At 39.6% G+C, this 12703-nt stretch overlaps 1 protein-coding gene across 1 annotated transcript in view; it reads left to right on the top strand.

Moving 5' to 3' along the window:
• The window catches only part of FRMD4B (FERM domain containing 4B), a 124233-nt gene that overhangs the window by 92702 nt on the left and 18828 nt on the right, over window positions 1-12703 (top strand). The window contains exons 11-16 of the mRNA XM_015821731.1: window positions 1169-1245; window positions 3238-3376; window positions 4694-4835; window positions 7444-7577; window positions 7673-7792; window positions 10587-10815. Coding sequence (XP_015677217.1) covers window positions 1169-1245; window positions 3238-3376; window positions 4694-4835; window positions 7444-7577; window positions 7673-7792; window positions 10587-10815 — 841 coding nt within the window. The remainder of the gene's footprint in view (window positions 1-1168; window positions 1246-3237; window positions 3377-4693; window positions 4836-7443; window positions 7578-7672; window positions 7793-10586; window positions 10816-12703) is intronic.

The following is a 12703-nucleotide window of genomic DNA, read 5'->3' as shown; positions in this document are numbered from 1 at the left end:
CTTTTATTTTAGCAAATTTGTTTAGAGTTTTCATTCCATTCAGCATCATCTCAGACAGAGAAATAATACTTGTCACACAGGGTAAAGAAGGCAGCTTGTGGCCATTTAAGACAAAGAAAGCTATGAGGGTTCATGGAAAGAGAATTGTTATTAGATGTCTATGGGAGACATGGTTTGCAGGAGCAGCGGAGGATTTTGTCATTTCTTTTCATGATTGTTGAGATGCCCTCCCTCTCTCCTTCTCCACAGAGCTTCCCTTTTTATATAAGGGAATATGTCAAGAGTTGGAGCTGAATCAGTGTTTACCCGGGAGGCCATAACAAACATTAAAAAGAAAGTAAAGGGCAATCCTCTAATTTGTCTACTCCAAATTGAACACTATTCAGTTTAGTGGGTGTTATATCTAGTTAAGCATTTATAACAAATGTAGACTGCCTTCCACCTAACGGCCACATAGTTCACTGCATAATATCTGTCCTAAGAGTTCCTCAAGGATCTGACAACTTTTCCCTCTATTCAGGGCTCTGTTTTCCTGCAACTTGTTGGATAATCCCAGTCCTAGAAAACACTATGATGAATGTGTGGATGTGTGTGTGTGTAAACAGATGATTGGTCCATGTGCTCCAGAAGCAGTCCACAAGCCTGGAAATGCTTTGAAATTATTAAAACTGAAGCTTTAGACAACCTATTCAGACCCTATTAGTTACATGTATTTTATATGGAATTTTGTATTTTCATACTCTATATAGAGAAGTTATATCCAGGTTCAGTTTAGTTGTCCTGCCTGATGACATGCTATTCTAAGATAAAAATTATATCAAATAACCATTGGTGATGGTCCCAATTTGATCATTTCAAACATCACAGCAAGAAGAGCATCGCATGTTTCATTATGTATGTTAATTTTATTTGCAAATGCAAAATGCCCTATAATATCCTTGTGATTGTGGCACAATATAAAGGTAGAAATATAGAAAGTATATTACTGCAAGCATTTTAATTTTAGAAATACTTTAAAGGATAGGATTTGTTTTGCATAATTCTAACCTGTAGCTTGGAATAGTGTTAGGTTACAGTTCTGTGGAATTATTAGCAGTGTAGCATTGTGAGAAAATAAATTATGAGTTCTGAGATATTTATATTTTCTTTTTAAAAAAAATTCTTCTAGTTATTTCAATGGAAGCAGCTGGAGAATCTCTATTTTCGTGAAAAGAAGTTTGCAGTAGAAGTTCATGATCCTCACAGGTAAGAAACCAGGAATTGGTTTTTAGTTCATTTTTAGCTCATCCATCCCAAGGAGGGAAAATGTTTTACAATAGTATGGCTCTCCCCATTGTGCTAACCTGAAAGGAATGAATTCAACATCATTGCTTCCCGGATATATCTGCATTACGTGAAATAGCTCCATGTAGCATTTATGTCTAATATAATGGAAGATTAGTATTGTAACCCTTTTTCCCATTAGTATTCCAATCAGTTCCTGAAAAAGAGCCATAAATATATTTATAACCAAAAAAAAGTTGGTGCAAACTAAAAATAAAACTGTTGGGAGAATGTTACAGATTAAGTCTTTTGAAAAAATGTGGTACAAATTATCCACGTAAATAAATTCTAATGCCTTATATAGAATGTTTAGGACTACAACATTCAGCTTCTAGAATTCCTACAGCATTCATTCTGCCTGGAGATTTTGGGGAGTTTGTAATCCTGATGCATCACTTTGCAGAAGGCTAAAATAAGCAAATACATAATTCTTAGTGGGCAGAAGCAGATCAAGCAGATCAAGTATTCTGTAAACATTTAAAATGAATCCCAAACCACCCTTTAAAGCAGTGGTTCTCAACCTGTGGGTCGGGACCCCATTTGGGGTCGATCGACCATTTCACGGGGGTCGCCAAGCAAGGCTGTCCGCCATTGTTTTGTCCACCATTTTTTTTGTCCGCCATTTTTTTCCCCTTTTCCAGCGGGTGCCTTACCTCCCTTGGGCTGGGCCAGCTGGTGGTCGGCCTGCTCCATCTCTGCCGCTTGCCAGCTACGCCTCGGCCGGCGCAGGGGGCGGAACCATGCATGCGCGGTGCTCCCGGGCAGGGAAAGTCCTCGACTTACGACGGGTTTAGTCCTCGACTTACGACCGGTTGGGGTCGCGGTATTAAAAAGGTTGAGAACCACTGCTTTAAAGTGAACTACATATTTTGGTGTTTTGTTTTTAAAGCATCTCTTCCAACTCATACAAATTTTAAACCTTTTGAAAGCACAAGTTTGCTTCATATATTCAGAAGCCACAGAGTAAACTATAAGAAACTAATTCTGTTGATATAACAATAAGCTAGGCTAGAACAGTGGCCCCCAAACTTTTGGGTACCAGGACCAGTTCTGTGGAGAGAGGTTTTTCCACGGACCAAAGGGGGCGTGGTTTTGTGTGGTGCTTGCATTCCGTGGATGGGGTTTCACTTGTTTGTGTGGCCTGGTTTCTGGCATGCCACAGCCCGGTGCCAGTCTTCGGCCCGGGGGTTGGGGATCCCTGAGGTAGAATACAACATAATCACTACACACTTCATCCAGTCATCCAAAAGAGGACAGGTTTATATTTGATCCATACTCTGTGCACTAAACTAGACAGGGAGGAGAGCAGAAAAGCACTCTCAAGAACAGCCCCATTGTGATCAGCAGCTTTGTTCCTCATGTCAATATTAGTTCAAAACTGATTTGTACAATTGTGAAGGAAATGGCTTCAACTCAGTTTTCTAGTGACAGGAAAGTCTGGGTATAAAGAAATCTCCTTTCTAGCCATGTGGGAAAAGTGGGAGGTTGGGGATGGTCGTGAGTAAATTCCACTATGTCTGACATTCCAACTTCTTTGAGAAAAGGTTTCTTCTCTCTGATAGTTCTTCCCCCCCTCCTCTTGGGAATGAATGTTCAGTCTTTCTAGCAGTTGCTGCTGCCTCTTATATACCGTAATCTAAGTGGTACGGCCAGGCACGGGTTTGCTATCTTAGTGAGAACTAAGCTAGGTACAACATAAACATCTAAAAATTGAAGTGTTAACTATTTGGGCGTCGGTTGGTTGGTTAATTGCTTCTTTGCTTATTTAACCTCTAGAGGACAGACTGCAAAGGTTAATCTAAGGGGTTGACTTCAAATGAAGAATATCTATTTCTCTCTCTCTCTCTCTCTCTCTCTCTCTCTCTCTCTCTCTCTCAAAAAACAATGTTCATTTAAAATTATAAAAATGCTTAGAATTTCAGTATCAAGACGGACCTTTGGACAGAGTGGCCTTGTAGTGCAAACCTGGTATGCAAATACTTCTCTAATCAAATCCATCTGGGTGATGGCAATCAGTCAACATCAGTTTTACTTGGACAGGAAACAAAGCAAAGTAAGTGGTCTTCAGTGATATTTAATGTAATTATAGAATTGTCCTATGGACCAGAAATCTTTTAGAGTGATTATATAGAGATAGTCCTTGGGTTATAATAGCAATTGGGATTGGAATTTCCATTGCTAAGCAATGCATTCGTGAAGAGCGATGTCACGTTAACATATTCCTTAGTGGTAGCAATCCTGGCTGTCCCTGTTGCTGAGAGAAGATCAGGGGTTGTAAAGCAAGAAACTGACACAATTACAACTTATGACTTCTTGCCAGTTTCCAACAAGTATTGTCAGTTGGGAAGCCAGCACAAAGTTGCAAGTCCCAGGTGTCTTGCAAGCAGGCCAGTGGACAGGAGTACTATGGAACGTGGGGGGAAGGATGTATTCCAGTGAGGTGTGACTGGAGTGAGCAGGCACTATAGAGTGTGGGCGGGCGGGCAAGCTATGGAGTATGAGATTGCATAGTGGGCTCCTACTCCATAGTGGGCTCCTAAGGAGAAGGAATGGCAGGAGCAATTTGCAACCTTCCCCATTGACTTTGCTTGTGGGAAGCTGGCAGGGAAAAATCGCAAATGTCACTCATGTGACCATGGGACCCGGCAAGTGTTGTTTGTTTGTTTGTTGTATCCCACCTTTATTATTTTTACAAATGCACACATAAGTGCGAGTGAGCTGGTTGCCAAGCTCTTAAATTGTGATCACGTGACCATGGGGATGCTGCAACGGCCAGAACATTGATTATTGGTCATAAATGCCACTTGCTTAGCACTATCACAACTTTAAATGGTCACAAAAATGAGTGGTCACTAACTGAGGTCTCCCTGTATTATCCTTGCAAATTAACCCATGACATTTTGTAGCCTACCTTGTAAAAATATCCATTTTAGTGATTCTGAACAACAAGCAGAATTGACTCTTTTTATCATTTGTAAATACTTTTATATTCATTGGGAATATGGAAGCCTGGGTTGAAAGGCTACAGTTAATACAGTCAATTTTTTTAGTATTATATTTGAGCAGCAGTGCAATTATTTAACTTATTTTGTGCTACTTCCCGCCACAGCTAGAGAAATGTTCCAAAAAACACATACAATGTTTGATTGATGAATTTCATTTTTCCTTTCTTTTTTCCTATATTCATTTTGAACATTTCTAATGGCTAATTAATCACTGATATCCAGAAAACAAGTTAAGTCTCAAAACAATATATATTTAGCTTTGGGGACCGTATGAAATGTGTTTTGTACCTTTTATTTTACTACAGTTAACTTGGTGACACGTGGTAGTTCATTGTTTTGGTTTGTTTGCTTCAAAATTCTTTCAGGCAAAAATTCCCTCAGCCAGAAGCTTGGATGATATTGCAATGGACCTGACAGATACGGGAGTGCCAAAAGTTTCAAAGCTAACAGCTTTGGAAGCAAAGAATCAACTTATTATGGCCAGCAATGGTAGCTTAATCTCTTCAGGTAGGAAGTCTTGCCGTTTGAAACGTTTGCATCTCTGAGGTTTGTTTGTACCATAGAGTGTGCTGGTGGTTACACTCTAAATCAGAGGTGGGGAACTACAGTGTGGCCCTTTTATGACTTGCAGACTTCAGCTCCCAGAATTCCTCTGCTGGCTGAGGAATTCTGGGAGTTGAAGTCCAACAAGTTCCCCACTCCTGCTCTAAATGGTAAAAACCTAAAAGAAAACCTACGAATATGAGACCTCAGATAAATGTATTATTGAACATGACAAATCCAACAAAAACCCTTGCTAGTCCTTGGCTAGTCCTTTAAGCAGAGGTTCATGGGGGGGGGAAAAATCTCCCAACCAGTTTTGGGTATCATAATGGGTTTTTATAAAAGGAAGTGATAGTAAAATGAAAACAAAACCTTTCCTTCAACTTACCCTACATCCTGCTTATTAGTGGTGGTGGTACTTCAGATTTCAAAAATATCAGGGAGAGACTTTGAGGGAAAATTATCTTCATTGTCCTCCAGCACAGAAAAGTAGATAATTATCCAACACATACACGTCCTTGATTTACGACCACAATTGAGCCCAAATTTTCTGTTGCTAAGCAAGTCAGTTGTTAGGTGAGTTTCGCCCCAATTTTACAACATTTTTGCCATAGTTGTTCAGCGAATCATGCAGTCATTAAGTGAATCCGGCTTCCCCCATTGACTTTGCTTGTCGGAAGCCAGCTGGGAAGGTTGCAAATGCTAATCACTTGATATAAATACATGCCCAAGTTTTGATCACGTGACAATGCTGCTACAGTTGTAACTAATTTTTTTCAGCGCCACTGTAACTTTGAACAGCCACTAAATGAATTCTGGTAAGTCGAGGATTACCTGTAATAGGAAAAAAAAAATCAACTAATCAAGGCTTGGCCCCCTAAGAAACATGAATTGAAATATATTCTCGGAAATAAACTTTTTTCTTATTTTTTCTGTCCTCTTCAAAGCTGGGTCTTCCCCCCCAGGCCTTAGGTTAATGTGGATGACGGGCTTCTTATGTGGGATTTTGCTAGATATTTGGGGGGGGTGTTTCTCCATATATTCGTTCTTCTGTAGTGGTTGGATGGAGAGACAGAGATAAAGTACATAGATCTGGAGAGGAACTCCTGAGCAAATAGAACTGCTGAGAAACAAAATCAAGATGGATGGAACCGGTCACTTTGGGGTTATTCATCTCTCCTGCTTATTCTGCATTTTTTGGTTTTGAAGCAGCAGTCTCAGGAGACGTTTTATGTAAATGTGATAGTTTCAGAAAAGGAGTAAAGGACCAATTATATTGCGAATAGCTAGTTCTAGCCACCCCATTCTTGGCTACTCATGCAAGAAGTTTCTGGTTGCAAGAAAGAAACATAATTTTACAGTCTGTTTGATCTGATTTACATTCAGCCCTACTCCTGCTAGGCAGGTTTATTCAGGACAACTTTCAGGGTGGTATTAGGACATTCACATGTCATATCTTTTGTCTGTTCCACCCAGATGGCCTTGGACTCTCTGGAATCAGAAGTCTCCTGTGGTCTTGTTCTGTATGTAGATGCAGTAGCCAATTTATCTCTCCCACATTCTGGAATTTGTGTTTCAGTGTAATGAAATGAAAATCTAGTCTTCCAGGACTTTTCTATAAAGGTCCCCAGCCTTATATTGTATTTCAATATATTGAATTCATTGAAACTGCATTTCCCAGAATTCTTAACCATTATGGCCAGAGGCACTTATCAGCATCTTATAACCCAACTTTCCTCTAGATTGCTCAAGATAATGTACTTTAAGCTTACCCCTTATATTAGCCTCATAGCTTTTGGTAAATTGAGAGAAAACTGTTGATTTACTCTCCCACTAAACTCCATGGCCAAGTGAGAATTTGAATTAGCTTGTCCACGATCATCACCTTAGCACCTTAATCATACTTCCTCCCAATGAGCCTTTTCAGGATCTGTACATTTGTAAGAAGGACAACTTTAATCTCCCGTATGAATAAACCCATTCCAAACTTTGTTTAATCCATTGAGGAACCTATAACCACCTAGTTTTTCTGGATCTGCTCAGTATATATATAGAAAAGATGTTTGAAAAGGAAGTCTTAAATTATAAAGTACTGCAGCTAGAAATTAAGCAGTGGTTTAACGTTTACTTCTTACAACATTCTTGAATTTACCTCATAATCTAATGAGTTTAAACAATTTGCATACATTTAAAGAGAGCATATGCATGTTTGTCTAAGCTGAAAGTAGTATATGTATATTGAATTCCATTGGAGTGCTGCTGAAAAATCATGATTAGTTTAAGGAAAGATGTGAAGACACATTCTTTTTAAAGCTAAGCTAACAAATTTACAAATTGAGTTGCAATACAAGTTGTGGTGTTCTAAGCATTTCTATTCTCCCAAACACTGTTTTCCCACCAGTATGCAAATAGTTAGTATTTTACGGCTACTGAGCATGTCTACTCACAGGGATTCATTTGTACTTTTCCTCCCCTTAATTTTTGTTTTGTTTCGTTCATTTTTCTTACATCCAGAAATATTGGATTTCGCCTCAAGCCCTTTGAGTCTACATGTCTATATTTTTTTTTATAGGATCTCAAGATTCAGAAGTCAGCGAAGAGCAGAAGAAAGAGAAAATCTTAGAACTGAGAAAGAAAGAAAAACTTTTGCAGGAGAAACTCTTGGAGAAAGTTGAAGAGTTGAAGAAGATCTGTTTGCGGGAAGCGGTGAGACTTCTTGTTTTCGTCCAGTCAAGCGTAGTTTGGGAGTATTCATTCTTTCTTTCTCGGGTTGCTAAGTGTGCTGTTCTCATATTCTGTAGGAGATCACTGGAAAAATGCCAAAGGAATATCCTCTGAACACTGGAGAGAAGCCTCCTCAAGTCAGAAGGCGTGTAGGTACAGCATTCAGATTGGATGACAATATGCTACCCAGTGAGGAGGTAGGCATATCTTTATTTGTTTATTTATTTATGGTTGTATAATATTTATACAGGTGCCCATCTTAAGAACACAAATCTGGGTGACTCACTACAACAGTAAAAATCAAAATGTAAAACAAAAATCTGGTGCTCCAGCCATCTTGGATGAATACTTCACCCTAACCCAGCTCCTGAGTAAAGACTTGACTTTGGAGCTGGGGTAGGCAACCTCGGCTCTTTTATGACTCATGGATTTCAACTCCCAGAATTCCTGAGTCAGCATAGCTGAAGTCCATGAGTCATAAAAGAGCCGAGGTTGCCTACCCCTGCTTTGGAGGATTCATTGGCAAAATCAGGTCACCCCAAAAATTTTAAGTGGGATCTCTTTTAAATACCTTGCTTGTTAAAACTCACTTTTTTGTGTGTTGGATAAGGGCCTTGAATCCCCCATGTAAGTTCTCTTAGAAATAAAGATTAATTATCAGTGGGTGGGTTTCAGTCTTTGAACAATTATTTCAAGAGCTGGTCTTAATCAGAATTTTAACTCTATTAATTTGAGTTGCCTGAAATTTGGATTGTTGGGATTCGGTGAAACATAGAATGCAGAGAAGTGCCTTTTAGCAGATTTTCGGAATTGCACATTATTGGAAAAGATGCCTTCCCTTTTACCTCTTTGAAGAGCACGTTACTCCATAACGTGGGCATAAATTATGTGTGGGAGGTGAACTATTTCCTTCTGACTGAGAGCTGTACATGTTTTAGGAGGTTTCATCATTTCCTTTTGGATTTATGTAGGCCTTTCTGTTGGAAGCCAGTCTTTTCTGGTATCAGTTGAAAGCTAACGTAGGAAGCAAAATATGGCGAGCTACTATGCAACCATTCTTGTAACTTGTTATTTGGAGTTTAATTTTTCAGGTTCTTAACTTCAAATCCATGTTGCAATTACTTATAAAATGTGACTTGCAACTCTGTTTTGGGAAGCACTTTTTGGTAAAATAGACGTCTTTGTTTACATTTTGTGTCATAGAACTGTTCGGGTCGTCCTTGACTTACAACCTTCTGTTTGGTGACCATTCAAAGTTACAACGGCCCTGAAAAAAGTGACTTATGACCGTTTTTCACACGTCCCTTGCAGCATCCTGGGGGGGGGGTCATGTGATCAAAATTCAGCAGTTTGGCAACTGGCATGTATCTATGACAACTGCAGAATCCCGGGGGTCATGTGATCACCTTTTGCAACCCTCTGACAAGCGAAGTCAATTGAGAAGCCCAGATTCACCTCACAACCGTGTTAATAACTTAACAACTCCAGTGATTCACTTACCAACTGTGACAAGAAAGGTCGCAAAGGGCAAAATTCACTTAACTGTCTTGCTTAGCAATGGAAATTTTGGGCTCAGTTGTGGTCATAAGTTGAGGACTACCTTGTATTTCAAAATTTAGAGATGAGCCAATATGGAAGGATAGATATGTTATGGTCTTCTATTTTCTGGACCCTCAACCTGGTATCTGGAAGCCAAAGTAATGCAGATTGCTCCCTTCCCATTTTTTTTAAGGTTCTTTTCATGTATGTCTGTATAAACAAATAAACAAACAAGGAACAGCTATGCTGTAAAACAGATCACTGGTTTCAAGCATAACACCAGCAAGATTGCATTAAACTGTCAGTGGAACAGGAAGAAAACTGGATTCAACACCCAGGCTGGGCAAAGTAAGGGTGGAGGTAGAGCAGGTTGTGTGGTTTTTTTTGTCACTTGAAAAGCAGGCTTCCAAGGAAGGAAGTATGAGTTTCGCCCCACCAAATGAGCTTGTTTTGTTCACATACTTTTGTTAAGTGAATCTGGTTTCCCCTTTGACTTGGCTTGTCAGAAAATAACAAAAGATGATCACAGAACGCCAGGACACCGCAATCGTCATAAATATGAGTCAATTGTCAAGCGTCTGAATTTTGATCATGTGACCATGGGGATGCTGCCATTGTAACTTCAGACAGTCACTAAATGAACTGTTGTAAGTCGAGGAGAACCTGTACTATATTTCTTCATGTGTTCTCTGAATTGTCCTTCAGTGTTTGAAAGCTGCCTTGCCTTAGATGGCATTCGGCAACTGTCTAACCTTTCTTTCCCTCCTTTTTTAAAGCCCCCTTCCCTCCCCAAAGCCATCTCTAGTTTAGGGGCATCTAGAGGAAGAGTTTTCAAAAATTAAAAATGGTGGCCCCCCCCCAGATGTGCAATTTAATCTCCATCACTCGTTTTACACATCGTGAATATATGCATCACAGATAAAAAGAGGAAGAACTTGGACCATGCAAGTCACATACCGTCTTGATGTTTTTAACCCTGCAGATATTCTTGGTTGCACCACTGAAGTTTGGTGACGTGTTTGTCAAAACATTGACAATACAATTGGCTTGAGTCTCTCTGATTCTTTACCAACATTGATACATAAGATTTTAAGATGTATGGGCATTATATTAGTGTTATCATCTTACTAAGTGCAGTATACTGCAGGAAAACGTGACAGCTTTTTGTTCACAGAATGACAGTTATGCAAATCCATAGCTGCTCCTGGAAAGATATTGAACTTTAACCCTAATAATATGACGTAAAACGGTTGGCTTCTTAATGATGGGCTGTAGCAGAATTAAAAAGACATTTAAGCTGATAAAAAGACCAGCTATTCTTTGTTACACGTATGGAAAAAAAGAAACCTTAAAGGTATAGCTTAAATTGAGGTCATTTCTTCTATGGCAAATCCTGATTGATGGATGGATGGATAGATCGATTGATTGACTGATTGATTTAAATCTCTGTAGGACCCAAAGCTGCAAAATCTAGAAAGCAACTTTCTCATCCAACAAAAATTGGTGGAAGCAGCAAAGAAACTGGCTGGCGAGCCAGACCTGTGCAAAAACGTGAAAAAGAAAAGAAAACAAGAGTACACAGAGGCAGTGAAAAAGCTTCAGGAGGTTGAAAATTCCATCAATGAATATAGAATTAAATGTGGGAAGAAACCTGCACAGAAGTCAACCCTGATTTTACCAGGTATCAAAAAAAAAAAAACCCCGCCTTTAATTCGTGCTGCCAGGGCTTTGTCTGTCTGTATGCACCTATATGTTTTTCAGTGTTATGTTTTTTTCTAGCATATTTATGTAACAGAAATGAAAGATCTAGGCTCCTCAGGGGGAAAAAAAACAGTTGGACTATAAGCCTGACTTCAGCAAATTTAGGAGCTTACCTGTAATCTGATTGTCATGTTTTCATGTAAGATGTGGTTGAGACAGAACACAGATGAAGCATTTATTCCAGCAAGTGCCGACGCGTTGGAGGGGAAAAGCAAATTAAAGCATTTTAATTTGGCTGGAAGGCCTGGTGGCATTCTTCCAGGCAAAACCTAGTGTGGTGCTGTGTTCTGTCAAGAATCAGATGCTGATTTGAGCAGAATGTGGCTGTTTAGTGGGTTTGTTGGCTAACATGCAATCCAAAACAGATCAAGTAGATCATTAGAGCATGACCTTCCCCCACCTGTCCACCTCATAACAGGTGTTGGCTGGGAGGGGAGGAGAGGGAAGGAAAGGAGATAAAAAGGCAGCTGATTTGGTGAGTCAGCAAGACAAAAAGATTGAAGTCCGCATAGCATAAAAATAAAGCATTGTATCACGATGCAAAAATGGTATATACAGGCAGTCCTCATTTATAATTGGGCAGCAATTGGGCCTAACAAATTCATTGCTAAGTGATGGGGTCATAAAGTGAAACATCACATGCCCATGTGGACTTACAATGTCAGTCATTATGTGAATCATCCCGGTTGTTAAGCAAGCTTTCTCATGATTGGGACTTGTGACTTCCTGCCGGCTTCCCCATTGATTTTGGTTGCCAGAGGGTCACAAATGGCAATCACAGGAATACAGAATGCTGGTGAAGGCCACAAATTCAAGGACTGGTCATAATCTACTTTTTCAGTGCTGTCATAATTTAGGTTGCCAAATGGGGCAGTCGGTAAACGAGGACTACCTGTATCAGAGCAGTGTACTCCAAACTGGAATCCTCCAGGTGTTTGGGGACCAAAGCTCTGGGAATTCTCAACCAGGGAGGAAGAAGAGGAATAAACAGATCCAGAGGTTGATAATTCAGTTCTCCAAATTGAGGTTATATGAGGAGAGAGTGCATTCACACCCTTGGGCCCAGCCCATTATATCACCTTTGCTGATTCACAAGGCAGTCCAAAAAAAAAAAAAAAAGCAGCCAAAAGTCTTGGCTCTCAGAATTTCAACATTCCTCAAAGCAGGCAGAGTCAGGCACTTGGCAAATGTCTTTAAAATGAGAAAAGATTGGAGCCTAACAAGTATTAAAACACCTTCTTTCTTTTCACCTGTTCCATAGTATGACTGTGGTGAGAATAGGGTACAACAGAGGGCACATCATTTGAAGGGGATTCCACTCCTTTTTCACTTTTTGTGGGTCCAGTTCTGGCCAGTGAACAGATAGCATAAGGAAGATGGGCTTGAACAGATTGCACAAGGAATTTAATGAACTGGCTCTATATTTTGTAATCCAAGAACGTCGGAAAATTGCAAGTTTTGGATCAGCTGCCCATGGCCTCTTGTTTATGTCCCAAACCTGGGCTTTGGGGAAACTTTCACATATTGTTAAAGTCCAATACCTGTACCTGTTGTATCCACTTGCTCTTATAACTGCTCCCTTTCACTTTTCATCATTTTCTTTTTTTTCAATATAAAATTTTATTGTTTTTATCATAAAAGAAAAAAGAAATACATCACAGGTATTACACAATGATTTATCCCATCCCCCCACCCCCCGGACTTCCCAAACCAAACCTAGGCTAATATTCAAATACAGGTAAACAAATATTAATATCTCTAACTCCAAACTCTAAACTTAAACAATCCATCTCCTCCGTGTCAATAAA

This window comes from Protobothrops mucrosquamatus, unplaced genomic scaffold, assembly GCF_001527695.2.
Source record: "Protobothrops mucrosquamatus isolate PMUCROS unplaced genomic scaffold, P.Mucros_1.0 scaffold1393, whole genome shotgun sequence".
NCBI lineage: Eukaryota > Metazoa > Chordata > Lepidosauria > Squamata > Viperidae > Protobothrops > Protobothrops mucrosquamatus.
Note: the sequence above shows the minus strand (reverse complement) of the source record. Positions and strands in the feature narration are given on the sequence as shown.